Genomic DNA, 26,950 nt, shown 5'->3' on the forward strand with positions numbered 1-26,950 from the left:
AAATCCAGTTTTTTAGTTTTGATAGAGAACTTTTTTTAAACCAAATCTTCTGTTTTCTTCTAGAAGCTTTAGAGTTTGGGGTACATTTTGGCTTATCCTTTGAATTCATTTCTGTATATAGTACCAAAGTATAGTTTGGCTTTTGGTGTCAGTTTTTGTTTTTGCATTATGAATGTCTATCCAACTGTTCCAGTGTCATCTGTGAAAAAGCACTAATCTTCCATTGATTTGCCTTTTTTTCCACCATTGTCAAACAATTGACCATATTTGTAAGTCTATTTTAAGACTCCATTCTGTTCCATATCTGTTCCATTAACTATATAATCAGGTAGCAGTCTTTTTATTTTTCGAAAAGTGTTCTGGCTGTTCTAATTCTTTTTCCCATATAAATTTTAGTAATAGCTTGATGAATTCTTACCACTCCCCAACCCCACCCCCCAAAAAGAGCCCATTATGAATTTGATTGGGTTTACGTTGAATCCATAAATCAGTTTAAGGAGACTTGACAATACTGAATCTTCTGATCAGTTTCTGATTAGTTCATTTTCTCTCACCATTTTATAATTTTCAACATACATTGCACAAATTTAAATTTATACCTAAGTGTTCCAGTTTATGCCATTTTAATGGTATATAATCCTCATTTTATAGATGAGGAAAGAAGTAACTTGCCCAAGGTGACAATTATTAAATGACAAAGCCAATTTGAAACTTACACTAATCTGGCTTTAATTATGATGTTACTTTTATTATGAAATTGTTGTGGTTACAGTGGTGGCAGAAAGGAAGCCCTAACTTCTTTTAACGAGAAAAATCCCATTATCATGCTTTTATAAAAGAATTTATTCTGCCCTGGCCAGTGTGGCTTAGTTGGTTGACTGTCACGCTATGCACAGGTTTGTCAGGGCACATTTTTTAAAAGTTTATTGTTAATTGATTTCAGAGAGGGAGAGATAGAAACATCAATGATGAGAGAGAAATATTTCATTGTATATATGTACCACAGCTTTTTTTTATCTACTCATCTATTGATGGGCATTTGTGTTGCTCCCAATCTTGGCTCTTATAAATAATGCTGCAGTGAACATGGGAGTGCATATGTTCTTTCGAATCAGTTTTGAGTTCCTTTCGATATATACCCAGAATTGGTAGACCTTACACTGTTCACTAGTATGAATTATTTCAAATTTTAAAAAATGTGTACTATTAGCATTTGAATGCCTGCTGTGTGCTCACCAGTTAAGATGAAAAACATGATTTCTTTTCTTGAACAACTCCCATCTATGGGAGGGATAGTGAACACCATAATAGATACATAAACATGGCAGTGGTAGAACAAAAGCTTTTACTTGGTTAGGATTGAGTACTTCATGTTTTGGAGTTCCTTTTTTTTTTTTTTTTTTTGTAGTTAATTTGACAACTATTTGGTGGGAAACATGTAAAGAGCTTTGAGAGGGGGAAATCATTTCAGAAGGCTTTCTTTGGCTGGTGATCTGATTCCTTAGGAAAGACCACTTAAGAAATAGCCTATGCATGGTGAACGAATATAGATGAGTAGATATTTTTACAAAATGAGAAAGGACATGTTAATTTGTCATCTTAATTAGTTCTTTAAGTCTTAATTTAAAGAGTATTTTGTTTTAATCCAGTGTATTGATGGCCCTGGCCGGTTTGGCTCAGTGGATAGAGTGTTGGCCTCTGGACTGAAGGGTCCCAGGTTCGATTCCAGTCAAGGGCACATGCCCAGGTTTCGGGCTCAGTCCCCAGTGTGGGGCATGCAGGAGGCAGCCAATCAATGATTCTCATCATTGATGTTTCTCTCTCTCTCTCCCTCTTCCTTCCTCTCTGAAATCAATAAAAATATATATTAAAAAAAAAAAGTGTATTGATGACCTACAATGTGATTGCTCCCATTTATTTTTCAGGTCCCTTTATGAATGATAAAACAAAAGCAAACAGATTACCAGATAAGTGCTTTTATAGTTTAATTACATTTTATTATTTGTAATCTCTAAACCAAAACTTTATTCTTTAAAACATTTTTCATTTTTCTTTTTTCAGGTACCAGCATCAAGGTTTACAGTAATCAAGGTACTCAGTCTTTTCTGAAAATAAATTTGTAGTCTTGTACAAAGTAAAATATACAAGACTTTCTTTCCTCAGAGGCTAATCTATCTCAACGGTGCATTTACATAGTGACCCTACAATTGAACCTAGGTTATTGAACCTGTATAAATATATGTATGAAACTCAGTTGTTTTCCTTCCATAAATAGCTGAAGAGCTGGGTGTACCTGCTTAAGTATTTTTAGATTTGTTTGTTGTTATGGCATCTATACTATTTTTCAGGTGTCTTAGCTGCTCAAATTTAGGTTTCTTTAGAATTACTCTTTTTAAAAAAAGGGGTTTTTAGCTATAGTGATATGAGTAAGAACACATGTACTCACAAGTATAGTAATAGGAGATCCATATTCTATACTTCGGAAGTTTGGAAAAATAATGGCTATAGATTGGCTTGGGGATAGTCAGCTTATTGTCTCTCTCACTAGATCCAACTTAATATTATTTAGATGTTTTGCCAAGGCTAACATGGTGTCATTCTGAATTAAATGTGAGTTGTAAAATTAACAATTTTATATAAAAGAAGCCTTGGCAGTGACATTAGTTTTGGCTTGTTTGTATAGTAGTTAGCTATTCAAGTATAATGATTTGCTATTTGAACTACACAGATGTTCAAAGTCCAGCAGTACCCTGCTGTTAAACTCGGTGACTAGATTCCTACCTATGAAAGCATGACAGTTGAATGGAGTGATACTGTATTAACTTTACAGATTGAGAAATTTCTTACATGGGTACGTAAATCCACTGCAATACATTCTTGACTCTCCGGAAACATCTTTCTTGTGTGTATATACCTAGAGGTTAAAAGTGGCTGATGACCAGCAGCCATTTCACTAAATACAAAACTGGGCAATGGCATCAATTAATTGCCTACTACCTTGATAGGTACTTTTTATACTTGATCTTAACCAAAAGGCCTAGAAGCAATGGCAGGTATTTTTAAAATCTGATTCCAGTGCCTTTATTTGCAGTTATTTTAACTAAGAAATTTTTAAATAGGCATAAACCTATAATTATTTAGTTGCAAACTAAATAATTCACAACTTTAGCCAATTATTAAGCAGAACTTTCCCTTCAAAAAGACTATTTAAAGTTGTTCAGGCTTTCCTTGTTCTGAATGCATTTTGATAATACCTATTGCAACAGAACATATGTATATTTCATGACCCAGTAGTTCTACTCTTATGTATCATATTTCCTACAGAAATGCTGTGCAGGTGTACCAAAAAAATTGTACATGTTCACAGCTGCAATATTCATTATAGTACAGAAACAAAACTGGAAAGGACGCTGAACTGTCTAGCAACAGAAGTTGAACATATTTACAACTAAATAAATATGTGCTCAATTAACCCCACCAATTTTGTCAAGCAGATATTAAACCAAACTTCAATAATTACAAGACAAAAATTTAATGAAAAATGGTCAGTGGTATTTAATAATTCAAGGAGCCTAAATAGTTACATTGGGACTGTATTAGAAATTTAAGATAAATGCTGAAATGTTACATATTATCATCATCTGATTCATCTTCTTCCTTCAAAGATTCCTGTTAAGAGAAAAAGTGTTTAAAATAAATTTCTAATATTACAACAATTTGAATCTAATTAGCCACTTATTAAAAATACTTAATTGAAAAATGAATACTGGTTTAGAATAAGGCACCCAACTTATTAAAAAAAGATAATTATATACCTTAGTCTAACAATCAACTTATTTTTGATAGAATACACACAATATGAAAGTATTTAATGTCCTGAAAACCACTTCCATTTTCACAAAGAATAAAATGGGGGGCAGGGGCTGAGAACCAGGGTAACTTTATCCCCATTGAGGATAACGTAGAACATTTCTGTCCTTAGTTCAACTCAACTTTTGTTACTTAATCTAAATCATAATTCTATGCGTATTTCCATGGAGTTTTCATGTAGTGACTTACCTTCGCATATTTCTCTGCCTCTTCCCTTATATCTTTTGGAACAATTTCATGTCTTCCTTTAGTTACTAGAAATTAAGCCATATATTTAAATGAATTAAAAATGAGGACTATATTGTGATTTGCAATACTATGCAATCTACCCAATCCACAGGTATGGTCCCTTTAAGATAAATGTTGTAAAGTTGTACTTTTAATAAAACCAGATGCTTTGAATTCATTTTTGTGTGTTTTTTCCACGTGAGATTAAATCTGCCCAAATTTAGCTTTTATGGAAAGAATGAATTATACTGTGGTAAATCTTGAGTATTCTTTCATGGACAGCATGATTAATTTTTTTAAACTGGCCTTGAAGCTTCATGGTTACATTAAGCTACAAAGAAAAACTTGCTTTCTCGGTAATATTTTTTAAAAACGTGAAATGGCTGTTTCAAAAGTTAAACTAAATAATTCACAACTTTAGTCAATTATTAAGCAGAACTCTCCCTTCAAAAAGACTACTTTGTAAAGTTGTTCAGGCTTTCCTTGTTCTGAATGCATTTTGGTAATACCTATTGCAACAGAACATACGTATATTTCATGACCCAGTAGTTTCACTCTTATGTATCATATTTCCTACAGAAATGCTGTGCAGGTGTACCAATTGTACATGTTCACAGCTGCAATATTCATTATAGTACAGAAACAAAACAAAACTGGAAAGGATGCTGAACTGTCCAGCAACAGAAGTTGAATAAATTGTGGTATATTTGAACAACAGAACACTATACAGCAAGGCAAATGAACAAATACTACTTAAAATACACAGCAACCCAAATGACTTACACAAATATAATGTTGAAGAAATCAGGGGTAAAAGAATATATATTGTATCATTTCATTTATATAAAAACTTCAACAGACAAAACTATGGTGTTAGAATTTAGGATAGTGGGTACTTTTGGGGAGAAGGTAGAAGACTGATTTCAAGAAGGCCTAAGGGGTGATCTGGGGGCTAGTCTAGTTTTTTAATACTTTTTAAATTTTACAATTTTTATTTTAGAGCGAGAAACATCGATTTTTGTTTCACTGGCTTATGTATTCGTTGGTTGCTTCTTGTATGTGCCCTGACAAGGGATTGAACCCACAACAACCTTGGTGTATCAGGGCAATGTTCTAACCAACTGAGCTACGTGTGGAGGGGTTATATGACTGTATCCATATTGTAATAATTCGTCAATTCATTTGTCATTTGTATACATATATGTCATTAACAAATTACCCAGTGGTAGATTAGTAAATTAGTAAATTAGTGGTAACAAGTCACCCAGTGGTAAATTAGGTTTGATACAGACAACTTGAGAGAATGCATAAACGTAACTTACTTTCACCAACCCAGCTGAGCTCCAGTTCAAAAGCTTTATCCTTAACTTCATCATGGACTATGTAAATTCTAAAATAGAAAGTTATAACAATTATTTGGTGATCTACAAACACTATAGTTAATGTACGGTCAGCACAAAGTAGAACACTTTATATAAGTATAAAATTATACATATACACATTATACATAATTTCTATTTATGAACACTGGGAAATTAATTACACAGGGTTGATAAATACTACAAATGATTCAATATACCTTCAAAATCCATGTTTATCTTGATACAGTGTTTTAGAGGCATAACTAAAAAAGATAGCTTATAAGGAATACAAATGGGAAAAACCTCATTACCTGTGTCTTTTCAAGATAATTTGTTTTTTCCATTAACTGATTATTTTTAAAATAAATTAATTTCTAGTTTGCAATTATTAATGGTCTCTTCTCTCTGCAACTTTTTGGCTGGAATCATTGTAAACCCTTGTCCATTTTCCCTTCCTGGCCTTCAAACTACAATACATGCCAAATTTCAGCAAACAAGGAGGCACTGTCACATAACATTAAAGTAAAAATATCAAAAAATTAAGCATCAGCGCAAAGCTTTCCTATTTTATTACTTTCTACAACCTTACACACTTTACTAATCCCTTGCTATAATATAAGGAGTCATATTAATTTTTCTGCAACTAATAAAAGGTATGTAGTGCTGCAAAAGGGATGGCTTTTCTGCATGGAACTAATTAGTGTCTGCTGTTACACCTAAACATAAAAGGGCTGATTTCCAGAAGCATTTCTCAATGGAGGAAATTATCATGTTAAACTTATAATGCAGTCCAGCTGGCATGGCTCAGTGGTTGAGTGTCAACCTGTGAACCAGCGGGAAGTCATGGTTCAATCCCGAGTGTGGGGCATGCAGGAGGCAGCCAATCGATGATTCTCATCATTGATGTTTTCCTCTCTCTCTTTCCCTCTGAAATCAATAAAAACATAACATTTTTTTAAAAATTGTTATAATGTAATTATAATGAGAATTTTTTAAAGTGGGTTCTGCTTCACAAGTGGAAAGGGAAGAGTATGGTAAAAAAAAGGAGGGGGGCGAATGAAGAGTGAATGATGGATAAGTAGCACATTTAAATACTTTCGCCATTTTAATATTTACAAAAAAGTTTAAGCGAGATTAAGGGTACTATTTAGTACACTTATTAATAAAGGGCTCTCTAGCCCTAGCTGGTTTGGCTCAGTGGATATAGTGTCGGCCTGCAGACTGAAGGGTCCTGGGTTCAATTCTGGTCAAGTACCTTGGTGTCAGGTTCCCTGGCCCTGGTCAGGGTGAGTAGGAGGCAACCAATTGATGTGTCTGTCTCACATCGATGTTTCTGTCTCTCCCTCTCCCCTCCACTCTCTAAAAATCAATGGAAAAATTTCTTACGGTGAGGATTAACAACAACAAAAAATAATAAAAGAGCTCTCTAGGACTTTTTCCCTTGCATATATTATTAAATGTAAAACCTAAGACATTTATGCAAAGACTTGACTGACTAGACCATGTTCATGTGGAATAGAGATGCTGTGAATTCTCTGGAGTATTGTTTATGACTTTAAAATATGAAAAGTTGACTTCAAACTAACATTTTATTGGACTTTTTGAAATATTCAAATGCTTGCATTCCTTGATCTACAACAGGGATGGGGAACCTTTTTTCTGCCAAGGGCCATTTGGATATTTATACCATCATTCACTCATTTAATACAAATTTATGTTGCTATGAAAAAAGCTCCTAGATTTGAATTTTGAGTCCAGCCTGCAGTTGCCTTGGCAGGGTCAGACCAAATGATTTTGCAGGTCTCATACGGTCCAAGGACCAGAGGTTCCACACCCTGATCTAGAAGAATTATGAATTATGAAGTACTGCCACTCAGGTTTACTGGCTTTGTGATTGCTTACTATTAACTATTACTTAGCAACCTATTCTGTACCTTCAAGCTTTCAATTGTTTTTAAATATCTGAAATACTGCTCTCCTCATCTTCTTAAAAGAACTTTTATACCTGACATTATCTTGCCCAAAGAAACAGGTTATTTAAATGAACCAACTTCATGGATCACCTATAGAAATAATTAGCTGTAAACTGAAAAAGTTTGTGAATTAAAATTACTACTATTGGAGATTTTGACATTTGGGAAGTTGGGAACTAAGAAATAAAATCCCCAGAGGTCCACTATATCCTCCTACCCTTGAATTCTGTCACCTGAACTCCAGGAGTTTATTTTGTCAAAAGCTCCCATTCCATTGTTACTTAAAATATGGATATTGTCTTCCTTAATTCTCCTTCAAATATTAAATTCACCACAAAACAGCCTTTTTGAACTAATGGTTGTAATAAAGTGAAATATTTCTGTTAATGGTAAGGAAATTTCAACTTACATTTTTGCAACTTCTTTAACAACATCACGACAAGTCATTTCTTTCATCTACAAAAAATAAAATATATATTCAGTTAAGTTATGAGTTAAAAGAACACTTTCCACTTGTGTAACTATTTTAAGGTTCTTTTCACAACCCATACTCTTGTGACATATTCTCAGATATAAAACCAAGGAAAATAACATCCCAAAGGATCAGAGCCTAAATTTGATTCAGTTTAATGTTTTTAAATTATTATGCCAAAACTGATATTCTTAATGACCCTAATCTGGGGACCACTAATTTTGTGATAAGTATTAAAATTTATAAAAATCCACACCCCTTTGCCTTAACTGGTTTGGCTCAGTGGCCAGAGCGTCAGCCTGTGGACTGAAGGGTCCCAGATTCGATTCCAGTCAAGGGCACATGCCCGGGTTATGGGCTCGATCCCCAGTAGCAGAGTACAGACAGCAGCTGATCAATGATTCTGTCATCACTGATGTTTCTATCTCTCCCTTCCTCTCTGAAATCAATAAAAATATATTTTAAATAAATAAGACAGTGGTTATTTTTTTTAAAATCCGCATCCCTTTATGAGTCTATTATTCACAGGCAGACCCTGATGTTTAAAAGACTACACAAGATCCACAGAAATGATTAAGAAAAATTGTCCCTTACATGACAAAAATGCAAAATGTTGGGGAAAACTTTGAAAAACCAAGAGTTGAGTGGGTTCCTAGAACATAGCTAGATTAGGTTTGGTTTTGAAGATAAATGGAATGCACAAGATAAGATCAAAAAACACGTTTGCGCAAACTGGTGTTCGTATTCTGGATATGTTGGGGAGGATGGAAATCATAAAAGAAAGGGTGTTCATAAAGCAGTGCAGACTTGAAGTAATTCAATTTATCTCTAAACTAGGTTCATTAGTATTATACTTTTGGTATTTATTTAGACTTTAAACATGCTCTGTGTCTGCACAGCCATCTGAGAAAGCAAGAACAAAAATCATAATCCTATATAACAAAGATGTAATATGCAAATGGTTGTTACCCCATAAAGCATAACGACCAGATCACAGATCAGCAGGAGGGTGGGGCAGCGGGCTACAAGCAGGCAGTGGAGAGCTACAGGAGGGGGCAGGGCAGCAAGCTATAAGGGGAGGGGGGATGGGGGAGCCACAGGAAGGTGGTCACCAGGTGGAGAGCTACTGTAGGGCTACTAGTCTATAATAAAAGCTTAATATGCTAATTAGACCAGACAGCTAAACGACCTTCTGGATAAAGCCTCAGCTGAGAGGGCCAAGCCCCTTGCATGAATTTCATGCATCAGGCCTCTAGTACTAAACTATAAAAGAACTGGCATGGGCTCTTCAAAATATTAGTATTGGGGGGAGGGGAGGATTTAAATTATAAGAGATAAGGAAACAAATTCAGTGTGTGAACTTTAATTATGGTTTGAAAAACAGTTACAAATGACATTGTTGAGATTAATGAGGCAACTCGATTATGGACTGAATATTAGATAAGGGTGATAATGGTATTCTAAAGAGATAAATGCTGAAGCAGTGAGGGATGCAATGTCATAATGTTGGCAATTTTTGTTTCAAATCGTTTAGAAAAATAGCATACAAATGGATAGACTGCTGGAAATATTAACTGCAATCTAGATGCAGATATTTATAGTACTCATCTTTTCTGATGCTTTAATTTTTATATAAAGTTAGGGGTGAAAAGAAAGGATCTTTATACTTTTTCCTTATGGGTTAAATTCTGTATTTACTAAATTATCATACAAAGGCAAACTTGAACACATGTGAAAAGCCACATTTTTTTATTTTTTAAAAGGAAGAGGAAGTGATAGATAGAAACATCAATGATGAGAGAGAATACTGATTGGCTGTCTCCTGTACGCCCCCCACTGGGATGGAGCTTGGGATCCTTCAGTCTGCAGGCCAATGCTCTATCCACTGAGCCAAACTGGCTAGGGCAAAAGCCACATTTAAAATGACATTTTTTTACATATATTCGTGCAGTTCTTATCTCATAAAATAATAATTTTGGTGAACAACAAGAAAAAGGCAAAGCAATGATGTAGAGTGGTGGTTGACAAACTTCTGTGAAGGACCCAACAGTAAATATTTTAGACTTTATGGACTTTGGTCTCTATTCCAACTATCAAACTCTACTGTTGTAGTGTGAAAGTAGCCATAGACTGAATGTGGCTGTGTTCCCATAAAACTTTGAAAAGTAGAAACCATAGTTCGATGACCTGATTTAGAGCATCTTTTTGTCATTTAGGTATACATGTTCCTGAAGTGAAGTGATCTTTCTCAATTCTTTGCTAGGATTTGTTGGTATTCCCATTCCTTGCTAGGATTTAACCTCAGAAAGACAAAAAGATACTTGACTATTCTAAATACTCTTTAAATTTCTACACAATAATAAGGAAAGATGAAAGCAAAAGGGAAATGAGTAGAAGACAGGATCTTAGTGCTACATCAAAAGTGTGTGATGGAAAAGAACACTGGTCTAAGAGTCATAAGGTCTAGAAACTATTCATAACCAACATAATTCCATGATTCTAGCCCAGCTGTGGGCAGACTACGGCCCGCAGGCCGCCGGCCCGTTTGAAATGAATAAAACTAAAAGAAAAAAAAGACCGTACCCTTTTATGTAATGATGTTTACTTTGAATTTATATTAGTTCACACAAACACTCCATCCATGCTTTTGTTCCAGCCCTCAGGTCCAGTTTAAGAACCCATTGTGGCCCGAATCAAAAAGTTTGCCCAACCCTGTTCTAGCCAGTGTATTTAACCCAGGATTGTGCTTGGGCTAAGTGATGCCTAAGGTCCTTTTGCCAGTTTTATTAAAACACCGAACATGACCCTAGCCAGTTTTGCTCAGTGGATAGAGCATCGGCCTAAGGACCAAAGGATCCCGGATTTGATTCCGGTCAAGGGAACATACCTTGGTTGCAGGCTCCTCCCTGGCTAGGGCTCGTGCAGGAGGCAACCAATCAAAGTGTTTCTCTCACATCAATGTTTCTCTGTCTTTCCCTCTCTCTCTCACTCTCCCCAAAAATCAATGGAAAATATCCTTGGGTGAGGATTAACAACAACAAAACAAACAAAAAACATCAAACATGAATTAGGTTTTGTATGTCTAGAAAGTGGCATTAAATTTCAAGCACCAAAAAGATGTTCTAGAGCCTGGCCTTGAATGCACTGAATGAGTAAAGCAAAGTTCTGCATTAATATTAAATGTATATGAAATTTTTTCTTACTGTAATTTACCAAAATACTCAAGTCATATGCCTGCCTTTTTGGGACCTTTCTGATTAGCAATAAAGAATTGGTAATATTAACTTGTTTCAATATTAAGTTGCTCAAATTGGCTAAAAGGAAAACCAACAAACTTTTAAGAAAACTTTTTTACACTGAAGATGGATTTCTGCTTCTTGGGGGTAGAGAGAGTGGGTAGTTGGGACAGGACAGAGTTTCATGCCTTAATGTAGGCAGGAACAAAGGAAAGACAAGGACTGGAGCAGTCACACTCTTAATGTAAGACATGCACAGACAAAAGTGCTCCAGAAGAAATGATAGAATAAAAACCAAAGTTCTCAACCTAAGAAGGCTCATAGGGTTCCCATAAATGGCCTTGAAGCATTTTGTGAAATTACATGATACTTTGTATTTTTCTGGACTAAGGGTTTACAATAAGCAGATATCAAAATCATAAAGTGATCCATGACACAATTCCACAAGTAAAATGTTACCAGCTTTCCTATTCAGCTACTTAGCAGCTTCAGTAAGTTCTGCTCGAAACAGCAAACCATATGCTATATACTAGTACTTGGTAGAAAAGGTTTAGTTTGTGGTGATAAAACTTCATTACATGAGAATAATGATATAGCAAAAATTCAAGCATTATGTATTACCTACCTGAAGCTTTTCTATTTCTGTCTTTGCAGCTTGCTTGGCCTTGCCAATAGCACAGCCCCAATAACCCTATTTAAAAAGAACACACACCAAAAAAATATATATGTATATATTCAATTAATATACTATTATAAATCATTGATGACTACTGTTTGTATTTAAAGGTTAATGAAAGAATGTTAAATGACTTTCAAAAGTAAGTCTACAGAAATACAGTCAAACACATGCTAATGAACACCAAGGAGCTCAAAATATTTAAAACACCAAACTTAATTCTAGAAGTTTGAATATGGGTTATTTTTAATACAGATATAGCCAAAGAAAAACAAATTTCATTATGTGTATTTCATGAACTAGAGACATTTTTGAGAGTGGGAATGAAAATTTTTTTAGCATTTTAACAATGAAAAAGGTTATTTCTGAATTTCCTATGAGTTCTATACTCTAAACCAGCGGTTCTCAACCTGTGGGTCGCGACCCCTTTGGCAGTTGAACGACCCTTTCACAGGGGTCGCCTAAGACCATCCTGCATATCAGATATTTATATTATGATTCATAACAGTAGCAACATTACAGTTTGAAGTAGCAACGAAAATAATTTTATGGTTGGGTCACAACATGAGGAACTGTATTTAAAGGGCCAGAAGGTTGAGAACCACTGCAGTCTAAACCATAATTCTTTATTATTTCTATTATAAATTGTATTTGTTAAATTAAAGAATGTCCATTTATACCTGCATGTAATGACAAAATATAAAATCATTTTTTTTAAGTTAAAAAAAATCTCAGAAGATGGTGAAAGGTCAAAGAAATCCCATTTAAAGTCCTTTTTTTAAAAGTGAAAATATATGCAGTCTTAAGACACTGCTACCTTTTATAGTAATAAAGAAAATACCACATATTCAAAATTTTATGTTCGCATTGCAGTTTTTATAAGCAGCATACTGAAAACTAATCTTTCCTCTGCCTCATATCCATAGGTTATTGTTATTAATGCTAAACAAAATGTTACATTCTTTGAATGAATTTTAAAGAAACTTTATGTAAACTAAATATATTATTTCAGTGCTAATAACATACTATTAAACTAAAAATAGAATTCCATATGATTCAAAATTACTCACGTATGAAACACCCGACGGGTCAATCATGTAGAGTTGTGCACCATCATTCACACTGTAAGACCCTAACATGAAACTTCATAAAAAGAAATTGTTTAAACCATAGTTCTTAATACCAGAAAAGTATTTTAAAAATACAGTGATAAAAATGAAATTGTACTTTCTAAGATAAACTACTTATATACGTAAGTATACATATATATACACTTTGATAAGGTAGTTTTAATGAAAACTAGTATACTTTTGAAACTGTTCAAAATTCATGGACTTTGTTTGATTAGTATTCAACTTTCTGATGAAATTTTCCTGGGAGGACAACAGAGACAAAAGAGTAATGATAGGTGGAATACTAATAAGAGGACCCAATAGGTAAAAACATAAATATGAAAAAACCCAAGGTGACAAAATTCCTGATGTGAATACACTGAATCTACCTCAAGCTCTTGTTCCTTCATTTTGGGGCAGCTAGCCCCCATATTTCTCCAATTATTTTTCTGCAATAAGCCAAAGAAGCTCAGTGCATTTTTATATGCTCAACAAATTAAAATTGGGCTATGAAACAATCATGTGAATTACTGATTTTCTGAAATTGTAATTTCTTTCCTTTCCCTTAAGAAGTGGAAAAGAAACCAGCCTCATCTTATATATCATTTAATGTACAGAATACCTTAAAAGCCACCAGTCCAATTCCCACCACTAGCATCATTCCCTTCCATTTTCCACATGGCTATGAGATTTATCTTGCAGAGTATATAACTGACTGTCATTATTTTAAAGCCCCTCAAGGTTTTTTAAGTATGGAGCAAACTTCTATATGATCTGACCCCTTCCTACATCTTCAATATCACATAAACACAGTCTACACAATGAGGATACTTGACTACCTCCACATTATCTGAAATGCCCGTGTAGTTTCATACTAGTCCCTTTGCTTGAAATACTCTTATCAATGCCCCATCTCACAACCTCCTTTCCTTGCCAACATTTCAGAGACCATTCCCTAACTGGTGTCCCACTATGCATACATTTATCATATCACCTCTAAAATTATATCCATGATAACACACTTATCTTTCTGCCCCCCCATCCCCCCACACTGGCTTGGCAGACTTTATTTATTAAATATATTTTTATTGATTTCAGAGAGGAAGGGAGAGGGAGGGAGAGAGAGAAACATCAATGATTGAGAGAGAATCACTGATTGGCTGCCTCCTGCACAGCCACTACTGGGGATCAAGCTCACAACCTGGGCATGTGCCCTTGGCCAGAATAGAACCTGGGACCCTTCAGTCCGCAGGCCGACGCTCTATCCACTGAGCCTAACTGGCTAGGGCTGACATGTTTATTTTTTTAAGTTATAAACTAGGGGGAACTAAAAGGGGTCAATGGGGGAAATAGGGAGACATATGTAAAACTTTCAACAATAAAGATTTTTTTAAAGTTATAAACATCTTTTTGAGGGAAATCTAGAGCCATGACAGATCTCTGAGAAGCTGTATTTGAATATTTACATCTAAGCCACATCTGAATGTATACTCTAGAGATCTTGATGAAACTACATCCTAGCTTGCCCCAGAATAAAATACCAGCATTCCACCTTAACAATAAGAAACTGGCCGAAACCGGTTTGGCTCAGTGGATAGAGCTTCGGCCTGCAGACTGAAAGGTCCCGGGTTTGATTCCAGTCAAGGGCATGTACCTTGGTTGCGGGCACATCCCCAGTAGGAGATGTGCAGGAGGCAGCTGATGGATGTTTCTCTCATCGATGTTTCTAACTCTCTATCTCTCTCCCTTCCTCTCTGCAAAAAATCAATAAAATATATTTTTAAAAAAAAAATAAGAAACTGAGACTAAGAACTTAAAATGTATTTTTGTATGCATTCATTACTGACTGCTAAAAAACTCCCAAGTAGACAGATGGAAATTAATGAGAAAACCAAGGTGTCAGTAAAGCTGGCTACCTAATAATGACAACACAGAATATCAGTTTGCAGTTTCCTGGGAATGTCAGGATCTAACATCAGAGAATGCTTTTTTGTTTTATTGAAAAACAATTAACATACACCTCTGTATCAAAGTTTTAGAGGTACAGCATGATGATTTGATTTACAAAAACTGTGAAATGATTACCACAATAGGTTTATTAGTTAACACCCATCATCTCATATTAAGTACAGTAAAGAAAAAAATTTTCTCCTTGTAATGACACCTCTTAGGATTTACTCTCAACTTTTCTAAATATCATACAGCAGTGTTAAGTATAGACATAAGGCTGTACATTACATCTCTAGTGCTTATTTATCTTTTAACTGGAAGTTTATACCTTTAGACCAAATCACCTTCCTCCAGAGAATTTGTTATAGTCAAATTAAAATTATTACTATGAGTTCTATGTTTCATCGTCAGTTCAACTCTGTATAGTGTTTTTCACTATTCAAAGTTTCTATTTTTATGTACATTGTATTCAATCACTGCCCTAATACCTCTTAGTTCATATTTTTAAGGTATAAAAGGCTAAAGTACTGGGAAAAACAGGTACCTATAGTACAGATCTGAGTAAATAAATCAGAAAATTTCATACCTGCAGCCAAAAGGTCTAACAGCACTGTAGAGTGTATATGCGTGTACATACATGGCCACTCTGTCTGCAAGATGCTGGGGGAAGGGAGGAAAACAAGAGCTTATCAATGAACCTCTATTACTGTTCAAAAGCCTCCCCAACATGTTATCAACTTACTTTTAGTGGAATGTTATAGCCAAAGTTAGATCTAAAGTTGGAAGCTTCTTCTCTTGCAATGTCTGCTAAAGAACGAGCATCTGCCAACAAGCCTGCTACTGCCTGAAAGAAGTAAGTACCAACTGAATAGATAGAACTATCATAAATCAGGGAAAGTACATAATTATTATAGGTTTTTAAAATATTTAATGAGTATCACCACTAAAACTAAGTTTTTTTGGCTTAAAGGTCTTCAAAAGACATTCTGGCCTTTTGATGCTTGATATGGGATTACAATTTAGAAAATTTACCATGTGTGACTTTATTGCTTTGTCCAGTGATCACATTCAGAATGATTATAATCAATCCACCACTTCATTATAAAGATTAAAACAAAAATAATAAAACTTTTGGTCTTGGTTAAGGACTGATCTTTCCTTTATTTATAGCAGCTGTATGTTCAAAAAGTTATTAAAAGTTTTGGTCTAAACAGCACAACCTCAAATCTCCTTTTTCAGCCTACTGATTAATAAATTGCTATGCCAAACCAAAACTTGACAAGCTACATATCTTCCAAGATTAGTGGTTTACAACTGCAGTTACCAAACCAAATACTGAGATAGTCTAAGCACTAGAATGAACTCTCAAGAGTTGTGGGACATTAAGTTTGGGGGAAACATTTGTCAAAGCAGTTCAGTTTCAACATCAAATCATTCTACACTCCTTTCAATACATCAAATCACTGAGAAGCTGGGTTGCTCTAATAAAAAATAAGTACTTTGCAAAAATCAATGTGGAACAGGAAATGAAGAGGGCAGCAAGTAATCTGATTCCAAACGTTAGAAGTTATACAGTTCACATTAATTGTAATTGTTTAAAAATTAAAATATACATATTCCTTTCATTCTATGTGTCATTTTTTTAATGGCTACTTAGGTTTTAGGACATAAACACTTAAGTTGTTTGGACCTAAATACATAATAAATAGAACCATTGGGTATATTTTTGGCCCAGAGAAGACATAAAAAAAAAATTACTGGAACATAGGTACTAGGAACCAAAAAAGTCTGGAAACTGCTTATTTAGAAAATTTTCAGAATTTGTAATTTTTAATAGCCTTTTATCTACTGCTACTTACTATTAGTAATAATGATGAAAATTCTTAACACATATTGAGCACTCATTACATGCTAATTAACATTTTATATAACTATTTTTAACCTTGCCAACAAATGTATAAGGTAGGTATTATTATCACCATAGTTTAGCAAATGAGGAAACAAGTGTTTTTAGAGTGACTTTCCAAAGGTTACCTAGCCAGTAAATTTCATTATTTAAGTCATCCATTGCTTTGGAGAAAGCTTATTGTAGTCTTAAAATTCTCAAATCACTTGAAGACAATTGTGGAAACAAAACATTAATCCTTCATTGTTCCTAATCCTATTCAATGTCTAATGTTTTGCCAATTTCTGGCTATAAGAAATGCCATCAGTTTCCTGGCTTTAAATAACAAATGGAAAAATTTGAAAATTCTGGATAACAATTTTTCCATCACAAAAGGCCAACTCTAACCACTGACCAAAACAGGCCAGAGCCCAACTTCTCTTTTCTACACACATTTCTCACCCCTCTCCCTTTTCTTAAGGCAACTTGGTTTTTCGTATCTATTTCCAATCAAGTTATGAGAGCTGTTCACAAACCAGTAACTATCTGTGATTACTTCTGTGGCTGCTTTCTAATCTGTTTCAACCTCAATGCTAAAGTAATAAATGGGTTCTTTTAACACATCTTAATATATTCCAATCAGTTACTTTACAAGAAACTGGACAAGGCAAAAGGAAACATTTTAAAATGTGACCTTACCATTCCAACATGCCGATCAACATTAAAAAGTCGTTTGTTGGACCCTTCTTCATAAAGTTTAGAAAGGACTAATTTTTCCACCCCAAAGACAACACCATCTTTACATCTGATTCCAATAGCTGTACTGAAACAAGCACAAGAAAATCAAAAATTTTTAATGAACTTCATAAACACAAAAATAGGTAACATTTAGTTTTTTAAAGCATGTCAAATACTTTAAAACAAATACATTTGAAAACTAGAAAGGGTAAACTACCTTAAGTGTAGTAAATTATAGCCATATAAATGAACATCATGTGACAAAAAGGATATTAAAACTTAAGTGAAAAAAGATGCCAACAAATTATGTACAAAATGGCACAGTGTCTGGCATATGATAGCCATATTATAACAAATGTTGACTAAATTCATGCCTATTAAAAGTGGTACATTATATGCATTGAAGAGACAAGCTATACACAAGCTAAAAAGTTAACAGTGACTAACTTGGGTGGATAGATTATAATTCTTTTTTTTTTTAAATTTTGCTTATTTGCTTTTTCTGCAGTAACCATGTACTGCTTATAATCCTATATAATAAAGAAAAACATGTAAATTGACCATCCCTCCACCACACCAACCGGCCAATCAGGAGTGAGTATGCAAATTAACCCAGCAAAGATGGGAGGTTAAATTGCATACACAGGCGCTAGGCGGAGAGGGAGAGCTGGCGGCTTGGAGGACTTGGCAGAGTGGGAGGCCACAGGGCGAAGACAAGATCACGGGGAGCACCAGGAATTCTGGGAATAGTTTTGGTGGCAGCCCCAGGACCAGAAGCGGAATCATAGTTCTGGTGGCAGATGGATCTCCTAGACCAGCCGTGGGCAAACTACGGCCCACAGGCCGGATCCGGCCCGTTTGAAATGAATAAAACTAAAAAAAAAAAAAAAAAAAGACCGTACCCCCCCTGTCCTAGACACTAGAGCAGTGGTTCTCAACCTTCTGGCCCTTTAAATATAGTTCCTCATGTTGTGACCCAACCATAAAATTATATTCGTTGCTACTTCATAACTGTAATGTTGCTACTGTTATGAATCGTAATGTAAATATCTGATATGCAGGATGGTCTTAGGCGACCCCTATGAAAGGGTCGTTCGACCGCCAAAGGGGTCGCGACCCACAGGTTGAGAACCGCTGCACTAGCAACGTGAGCCTGGAGCAAGTTACTGTTGCAGTGGGGGATGGAGAGAAAACAAAGGTGAGAGACATAAGTAAAATCAGAGTGTCAAGGAAAAATTAAAGGGAAGATATCCTAAAACTTCCAGGAAATCTCCACCAATGAAGCAAAGAAAAAAAAAGCCTCTATTATTCTGTGAGCAACAAACCAAACTGAATTGGGGTCTCAGACAATTCACTCATATGATTGCAAAGACAGATAGAAACTCCCGGATTGGAGAGGGCTCCCCTGAGGGCTCCCAGACTGGAGAGGGTGCAGGTCCGCCTGAGGGACCCTCACACCCCCCAGTGCATGAATGTCATGCACCAGGCCTCTAGTAAGTATGTAAAAGAATATATGTTCTACACAAAAACAGCTTAGTGGTTGAGCATAGACCTATGAACCAGGAGGTCACAGTTCGATTCCTGTCAAGGCACATGCCCGGGTTGAAAGCTCTATCCCCAGTAGGGGGCGTGTAGGAGCCAGCCGATCCATGATACTCTCTTATCATTCATGTTTCTATCTCTCCAGCTCCCTTCCTCTCTGAAATCAATAAAAACATAGTTAAAAAAGAATTTAAAAATTGATCTTAATCTCTTAAATAAAATGTGGAGAAATTATATGTTGCCATTTTAAGATGAAAATACATTATTTTATTTTCTAATCCTTTTAATAAAAGGAATTCTGATTAGAAACAACCAGAAAAATGAACAGAACCACGTACACATATTGCGAAGAATTTTAGATACTCCTTCCCCCACACTTCAAGCATGGCTCCCCTTTCAAGTTTTAACTCCTGGGCCCACCTTTCAAAAACCCTGAGAATCTGCAAAGCCCATCTAGCTTATTCAAATTCCTATTTATAAATCCAGTGCTCTACTGAATTCAACCTCCCTATCATCCCTCAAATATCTTATGTTCATTTTTGCTGTTAAGTCTTCATTGAGGTTACCCTGGGTGCTAGAATACACTTCCTCCTCACCACTGCATATTTAAATAAATTTCTACAAACTTTGGCAAATTCGCTGGGACTTAAACTCTTTAGCCTCAGGTAGCCTTTCCTAGTTACTCCAAATCATCATCTATTTTTCTCCCTCCCTCTCTCTCCCTTCTGTTCTGAAATCAATAAAAATATATTTTTTAAACTAAGAATGTCCTTGATAAAGCAGTAATTAATATTATTATATGATAACCCCTAAGTACCTATCTTTTTATTATCATACTGAAATTAAAGGTACTCAAAGTGCTTCTGCACGGGAAAAACTGTTTTGAGTTGTTCCTAGAACAACATCTATATCTGAAAAGGCTATTAAAATACTTCTCATTTTTCCAACTACATACCTGCATGAAGCCTGATTTGCTTCACAAGCTTCAATAAAAGTAAACATATTGAAGCAGAAGCAGATATGAGAATCTGTCTTCTATTAAGCTTTAATTAACTATTGTGATCTGCCACTCTTCACACTACATTTTGAAATATATTTTGGATAGTTTATTTTTTATTACAAATGTTACCAATATTTAATATTTTTAAATAACATTCATTTAAATTTTTATGGTAACATGCAATTGTGTTTATTATTGTTCTTTTGAATGATTTAGTATTTTTAGTTGTTTTAAAATCTAACATGGTAAATATTAATAGGACCAATGACCTGCATAAATAAAAGCTCTTTAGGGTAGCAGTAAAGATGGAGAGAACCTATAGTCTACATAAAAAATGCTCTTTGAGGTCCTAAGTATATCAGGATCTGGACACCAAAATTTTGTGTACATTTTTGTTCTAAACAATCTAATCCTTATGTTATATTTCACAATTTTTCTTTCATATTATGATTCCTCAATGAGGCTAAAGAGGAAGATTATAGTTTAATCTCTTGCATATCACCTTCTAGGGGTATAAAATTAAGATCATAGTACTTTTAAGTATTATCTTATATGTCATTAATTAATCTGGTAGTTCCTATACTTAGCAGGCACTCAAAAATATTTTACTTTTAAATTCCCAAGATTAAATTTCTTTCTTTAAAAAAACTGATCATCATTGCCTGACCGGTTTGGCTCAATGGATAGAGCGTCGGCCTGTGGACTCAAAGATTCCAGGTTCGATTCCAGTCAAGGGCATGTACCTTGGTTGCGGGCATATACCCAGTAGGGGGTGTGCAGGAGGCAGCTGATCGATGTTTCCCTCTCATCGATGTTTCTAACTCTCTATCCCTCTCTCTTCCTCTCTGTGAAAAAATCAATAAAATATATTTTAATAAAAGCAACTGATCATCATTCAATGCAGTAATATAATCTTAAATCAATTTATTTAAATAAATGGTAAATGTTTTCTAACTATTAGTTTATAGGCCAGATTCTTAAGAAAATTAATATGCAATCTAATTTTTCTAATTTTCACTTTTGTTCCCACACAGCATTTAAAAGATTTTCCAAATGTTTTTACATAGATTTCATTCTTATTGTCAGTTATGTGAGTAGTTAGGGTAGATGTCTACACCTAACATTATAAGACTGCATAAAGTAACCCTACCTGCTATCACTATTAAGTAGCAGCTAGGAGGAAAATTCACATCTTGTTTCCTAAAAAATATTTTTTTAATTTAATGATTTTGAGAGAGAGAAGGGGGGGCAGAGGAGACGGGGAAGTGAGAGAGAAACATCAGTTTGTTGTTCCACTTATTTATGCATTAATTGGTTGCTTCCTGTATGTGCCCTAACCATGGATCAAACACCCAACCTTGGCATATGGGGGAGGATGCTCTAACCAATTGAGCTATCTTCCAGCCAGGGCAGAAAATTCACATCTTGTGATCCTCATCCAATATTCTATCATATCAGGTATTATAGATCCCTTTAAAAGAATAACTTTCCGTATTTTTTCTTTATGCAGATAAAAACATCATTTATAGTGTTTCCATTTTTAAAAATTCCAATTTTATTTAAATGTAACGGTTTTAAATCATATTTAGAAATACTTAATAGAAAGCCAATTATTAAATACACAGAGCCCCATAGCCTAGCCTCAATTTTCTGGGTTACAGATGGTTTCAAAATGTATTTCCAGTTTTTCTTAGTTGATACTTCTCTTACCATTTTTTACACTAATGAAAAGTGCAAGAATGCAGAGGAGGGGGAAAAATAGTAACTTTCTCAAGTCTTTCTCCAGCTCCCTGGTCTAAAAGCCAATCTCCCTTTATCAACAGGAAGAAAATGTGTCAACTTTTTCTTGAATATGACTCTCTTCTGAACTCTATCAAGCTTTGTATACAATAGCAAGTACATTTTAGCCTAAATTCTTAACAGCTTTAGTTCTATTGCAGTATCAGATACCAAAAGCCTATAAATATACCAATGTATCTAATACAACATTTAAACACAAAATAAATTAACTTTGTTTCAAATCCTATAATAGGACTCAAAATGTATTTTTGCTCAAAAAATTTTTAATATTTCATAAACCATTAGAAATCCACATACTTTCTTTCTAGCACTCAGGAATAACTACTGAGCGCTAGCACATGCAAAGACAAATAACAGTCTCCATAATCATATACCAGTATTAAAGATACTAGTACAAATTTGAATAACTCACTATTTGCATATGGATTTTTCTAAAACTCTACAAACATTTCCCTACTCCACCTCTACTCCAAAAGCTTTCATTATTATTTTATTTTTTTATATATTTTTGTATTGATCTCAGAGAGGAAGGGAGAGGGAGAGAGAGGTAGAAACATCAATGATGAGAGAAAATCATTGATTGGCTGCCTCTTGCACGCCCCACACTGGGGATTAAGCCCACAACCCGGGCTGTGCCCTTGACAGGAATCGAACCCGGTACCTTCAGTCTGCAGGATGACACTCTATCCACTGAGCCAAACTACCTAGGGCTCATTATTATTTTAAATAACTGAGCTTAAACACCAACACCATTTGTTTAGTAGGCCTGAAAAATTTCTTTGAGATCTGAGTGAAATGCTATAATACAAATTCATTTTTAAAAGTCCTTTAATTCATCCCAAAGCTTCTTCAGATTCAAAAATACAATTAACATGTAACTATAACTGATGCAAGTTCTTCAATAAAAGACTCATAAAATTTGCCACAGGATCATTTTAATGCCTTATTCTAAACAATAAGAGAGAAAGTAAAGGAAGTGAGTCCAACAGGAAAAGCATCTTAGTGATCCTACACCTTTTGGAGTGTGGCAGCAGCAGAATTTTTTAAATCCCTGCAGACAGGAACACATGACTAATGGCATAGGACATTTAAAAAAAAAGAAATACAAGTTAAAACCTAAAAAACCTAATGGCCAAAGAAAACAATGAGATAAACCATGAATTTTAAAAAGAAATGGGCTAACCCTAACTGGTTTGGCTCAGTGGATAGAGCATCAGCCTGCAGCCTGAAGGGTCCCAGGTTCAATAATGGTCAAGGGCATGCACCTGGGTTGCGGGCACATCCCAGTAGGGGGTGTGCAGGAGGCAGTTGATCAGATGTTTCGCCATCGATGTTTCTAACTCTCTATCCTTCTCCCTTCCTCTCTGTAAAAAAATCAATAAAATATATCTAAAAGAAAAAAGAAATGGGCTAGCAAAGATGATAATGAATTTGGTTTTATACACTACATTTGAGACATGGTAAAATGTCCAAATCGAAATACAGGACTGAGACTCATGAAATGATCTGGCCTAAAAAAAGATCTGAAAATGACTAATAAATTGAGATTATTTTAGGACACATGTTTTGTACCAAAGTAACATAACAAAGGCTAAGTACCAAAAATATAGAAAAGGAGATATTTAATAATATGCTAATTTCAAGTAAAGCAATGTTTCTTACCTACTGTTTTCCACAGCCTTCATAGCATATTCAACTTGAAAAACCCTTCCGTCAGGAGAGAATGTAGAGGCTGACAGGTCATACTGGGAGGAAAAAGGCAACAATAAGCCTATAGTTATGTATCTTTGGCAATAATAACCTTACAACTTTTTTTCTAAAATGGCTTATACATCAGAAATGTGTGTTAACTCTCAACAAAGACTTTAGCATGTCAGAGCAGCAACAGAAGCTAAGGCAAAAGTTATACGCTTTAGATTTCTGCTACTGGGAAGTAATAGATAGAAGGCCCAGATAAAAGCAACTTTTTTCCAATAAAACACAAAACTCAATTTTGTAATTACTATGGTATGGCAGAAATAACACTGAAGTCAGAACATTCTAATTCGTAACTGTGGCACTAAACAAACTGAGGAGCCTTAGACAAATCATTTAGCATTAAAACATGTAATAAACATGTTAGTCATTATAAGGGAATATTAAGAGAATACTCATTCTTTAACGCCTTCATTTCAAATCAGACCGGGCACAAATCTCATGTTGGAGATACAGCAGTAACCGAGAAAAAGGACTATAATGAGCCCTGTCCAGTGTGGCTCAGTTGGTTGAACATTGCCCCATGCACCAAAAGGTCTCCGGTTCCATTCCTGGTCAGGGCACATGCCCAGGTGAATACGGGAGACAACAGATCTTTCTCTCTCTCTCTCTCTCTCTCTCTCTCTCTCTCTCTCTCTCTCTCTCTCTCTCTCGTCAATGTTTTTTTTCTCTTCCTTCCTCTCTCTAAAATCAATACAAACATGTTTTTTTTTAAAAAAGGACTATAATGAAAATAAAACAGATTGAAATGATAGGAGCAACTATTACAGACTACCTGGTCAGGAAAGGTCTTGCTGGGGCAGTTAGTTCTATTTAGTTATTTAGACTGAGTCCCACAGTAGCCAGCCGTGTGCAAACTACGGACTGCGGGCTGAATCCGGCCCGTTTGAAATGAATAAAACTAAAAAAAAAAAAGACCGTACCCTTTTATGTAATGATGTTTACTTTGAATTTATATCAGTTCACACAAACACTCCATCCATGCTTTTGTTCCGACCCTCCGGTCCAGTTTAAGAACCCATTGTGGCCCTCGAGTCAAAAAGTTTGCCCACCCCTGAACTAGCCATTCAGGATATGGAGGAGCCATCCTGGCTTTTGGCCTAAAGACCTGCAGGTGGAAATAAGCCTAGCACAACCCAGGAAAAGAAACAAGGCCACTGCGTCTTGAGCACTGTAAGTGGCAGAGAGAAAACTATCAGAGATATGTGGGGATAAACTATGCTGCCTTCCAGGCTGGAGTAAGAAGTTTATATTTTACTCTAAATGCAATAGGAAGTCATTGGAATGTAAAAGGGGGGGGGGGGCTGATATAACCTAATTTTTTAAAAAAACATCATTCATCTGAAGAATGAATTGCAGTGGGAACAAGAGTGGAAGCAGAGATCAGGTATTCCAAAGGTGGTACTTCGACTAGAGAAAAAAAGATGAAAAGCAGTATCTTTTGAGGGTAGAGAGCCTCCTCTCTCCCCCCACAACAAACCCTGCTAATGCATGGGCTCTAGGAGTAAAGTAAAAAAGAAATTAAAGATTTTTTTCATTTGAGCAACTAGAGCTGGACCACTCACTGAGCTGCAGCTTGTAGGGGATGCAAATAAGAAGCAAAAAAGAAATTACAGGTGAATCATACTTTTTTCTTTTTTCACTTGAGCAACTAGAACCGGACTGTTCACTGAAGACTCAAGATTGTAAGAGATGCCGAAACCGGTTTGGCTCAGTGGATAGAGCGTCGTCCTGCGGACTGAGGGGTCCCAGGTTCATTCCGGTCAAGGGCATGTACCTGGGTTGCGGGCACATCCCCAGTAGGAGATGTGCAGGAGGCAGCTGATCGATGTTTCTCTCCCATCGATGTTTCTAACTATCTCTCTCCCTTCCTCTCTGTAAAAAATCAATAAAATATATTAAAAAAAAAAAAAAAGATTGTAAGAGATGCAAAAGGGCAAGAAAACCCAGAGCTCTACTTTGGACATGTAGTTTGAAATGCCTGTTAAACCCTCAGGTGGAGAGAAATGTCAAGTAGACAGGTCTTACTAGAAGTGGTAACAGGAGACAGGCCTCCACAGAGGTGCTTCCTGAAGATTCTTAACTCTACCACTGTAACAACGAAAGGTTATATTAACAAGTGTTTTTACAGGGTTTGGAGAATGAAACACTATCAATCGAAAGTAATATTAACGCAGTTGCAAAGTCAATTTGCTACATTACTAAGCAACTACTATTCCTAAAAACAAACAAAAAAACATGACAAACTAGCATCACATAACCAAATGGAATAAACCATTCCAAACATAAGCTGCCTATTATCAAACTCGGAAACCCAGTACTTGGGCTTAATGCTGAGTATCCAAATCCTGTGAACTCTCAGAAACCCATTATTCAACGCCTTCATGCAAACAACCAATCTAACAAAACTATTATTTTCTATATGGAGAAATACATAAAAGGGGTAAGCAAAAGATTGCATATATGCAGGACGTTTAACAAAGGAAATTAGCCGAACAAGTCCAACTCCAAAATCCTCAACAGTCTTGTCTATGCAAAGTCAGAAGCGGCTAGGTCCCTAGCTAATAATTTCAATGTCTGCAGTAGTTTGCTAGGTACTCTGTACAGGAAACGCTGGGACACAGAAAGAAATAAAGGATTCTTCAGATTTCACTTTTGAGACCATTTTTCTTACTAGTTCTGTCCGGGTAGTTTCCAAAGAAGCACACGGAGCGATCACTCCCCACGGGGGAAGATGGAGAAGGCCCCGTGAGTCAGCAGCACCCGGGCCACTGGACGGAGCCGCCCGCGGAAAGCGCGTCTCAGACCTCGGACCCTCAGCCGCCCGGGCTCGGCGGTTCCCAGGAGGGGCTGACGCCCGGCCCTTCCCACTGTGTCTCACGCCCCACGAATTTCCACTTTCGGTTTCCCGGAGAGGATCAAGAACGTGACTCAGCAATCCCCAGCGGCTCCATCTCACGGCGGCGCCGCCAGGCCCGCCACACCTGAGCTGCAGAGCCTCAGGTCCCCGTCACCGCAGGCCCCGGCCTAGAAATACGCGTGTCGGAGGGACCACTGGAAGCGGCCCTCTCGGCCGAGAGCAGTCCCCAGTGCACCCCGAGCTGGCGCACCCTAAGCGGGCGGCCCGAGCTCCCTTCAACGCGAATCCTCCGACTACACTATCACACCGAGAGATAACAAACTCACCCCGGTGCCGATCGAGCTCATCCTGCTAAAAACCAGCGGAACGTGTAGGGTCTCAGGGCCAAAAGCGCTCCCGCTACACCGCAGCACGCACACTAGTAACAGGCTCTCTCATTGGCTGATCTCTCAACCAATAGCCTTCTCTGTGGTTCGTTCCTCGGTGTTTAGC

General features: G+C 36.1%; 1 protein-coding gene and 1 long non-coding RNA gene across 5 annotated transcripts in view; one reads left to right on the plus strand and one right to left on the minus strand.

Annotated features, from left to right (window-relative positions):
* Positions 1-4,276, plus strand: part of LOC308528682 — a 17,159-nt gene extending 12,883 nt beyond the window's left edge. Inside the window, exon 5 of the long non-coding RNA XR_013996724.1 lies at positions 1,926-4,276. This is a non-coding gene — a long non-coding RNA (uncharacterized lncRNA). The remainder of the gene's footprint in view (positions 1-1,925) is intronic.
* On the minus strand, positions 3,531-26,950 carry PSMA3 (proteasome 20S subunit alpha 3). 4 transcript variants are annotated; one of them, XM_081104393.1, is made up of 12 exons: positions 26,785-26,871; positions 23,506-23,588; positions 20,711-20,888; positions 17,463-17,581; positions 15,621-15,722; positions 15,465-15,538; positions 12,887-12,959; positions 11,766-11,831; positions 7,842-7,888; positions 5,421-5,488; positions 4,060-4,124; positions 3,531-3,669 (listed from the first exon to the last, which is right to left on the minus strand). In XM_081104393.1, exons 4-12 carry the CDS (start codon positions 17,463-17,465, stop codon positions 3,625-3,627), a joined length of 543 nt encoding a protein of 180 aa, XP_080960519.1. In that variant the 5' UTR covers positions 17,466-17,581; positions 20,711-20,888; positions 23,506-23,588; positions 26,785-26,871; the 3' UTR covers positions 3,531-3,624. The 4 variants fall into 4 exon arrangements, with proteins under 4 accessions (XP_080960519.1, XP_080960517.1, XP_080960518.1 ...); XM_081104391.1 differs by lacking the exon at positions 20,711-20,888 and having other exon boundaries at positions 17,463-17,586; positions 26,785-26,950; XM_081104392.1 differs by lacking the exon at positions 20,711-20,888 and having other exon boundaries at positions 26,785-26,890.

The sequence above is a fragment of the Myotis nattereri genome (assembly GCF_964212035.1).
Source record: "Myotis nattereri genome assembly, chromosome: 1".
In the NCBI taxonomy this organism is placed as follows: Eukaryota; Metazoa; Chordata; class Mammalia; order Chiroptera; family Vespertilionidae; genus Myotis; species Myotis nattereri.

Coding starts and splice junctions, on each gene's coding strand:
- PSMA3 (XM_081104391.1), bottom strand. CDS start 26,805: ATGAGCTCGATCGGCACCGGG. Junction 17,587..23,505: donor AAGGCTGTGGAAAACAGTAG/GTAAGAAACATT, acceptor TGCTTGTTTCAG/TACAGCTATTGGAATCAGAT. Junction 4,125..5,420: donor GCTCAGCTGGGTTGGTGAAA/GTAAGTTACGTT, acceptor CTTAATTTCTAG/TAACTAAAGGAAGACATGAA.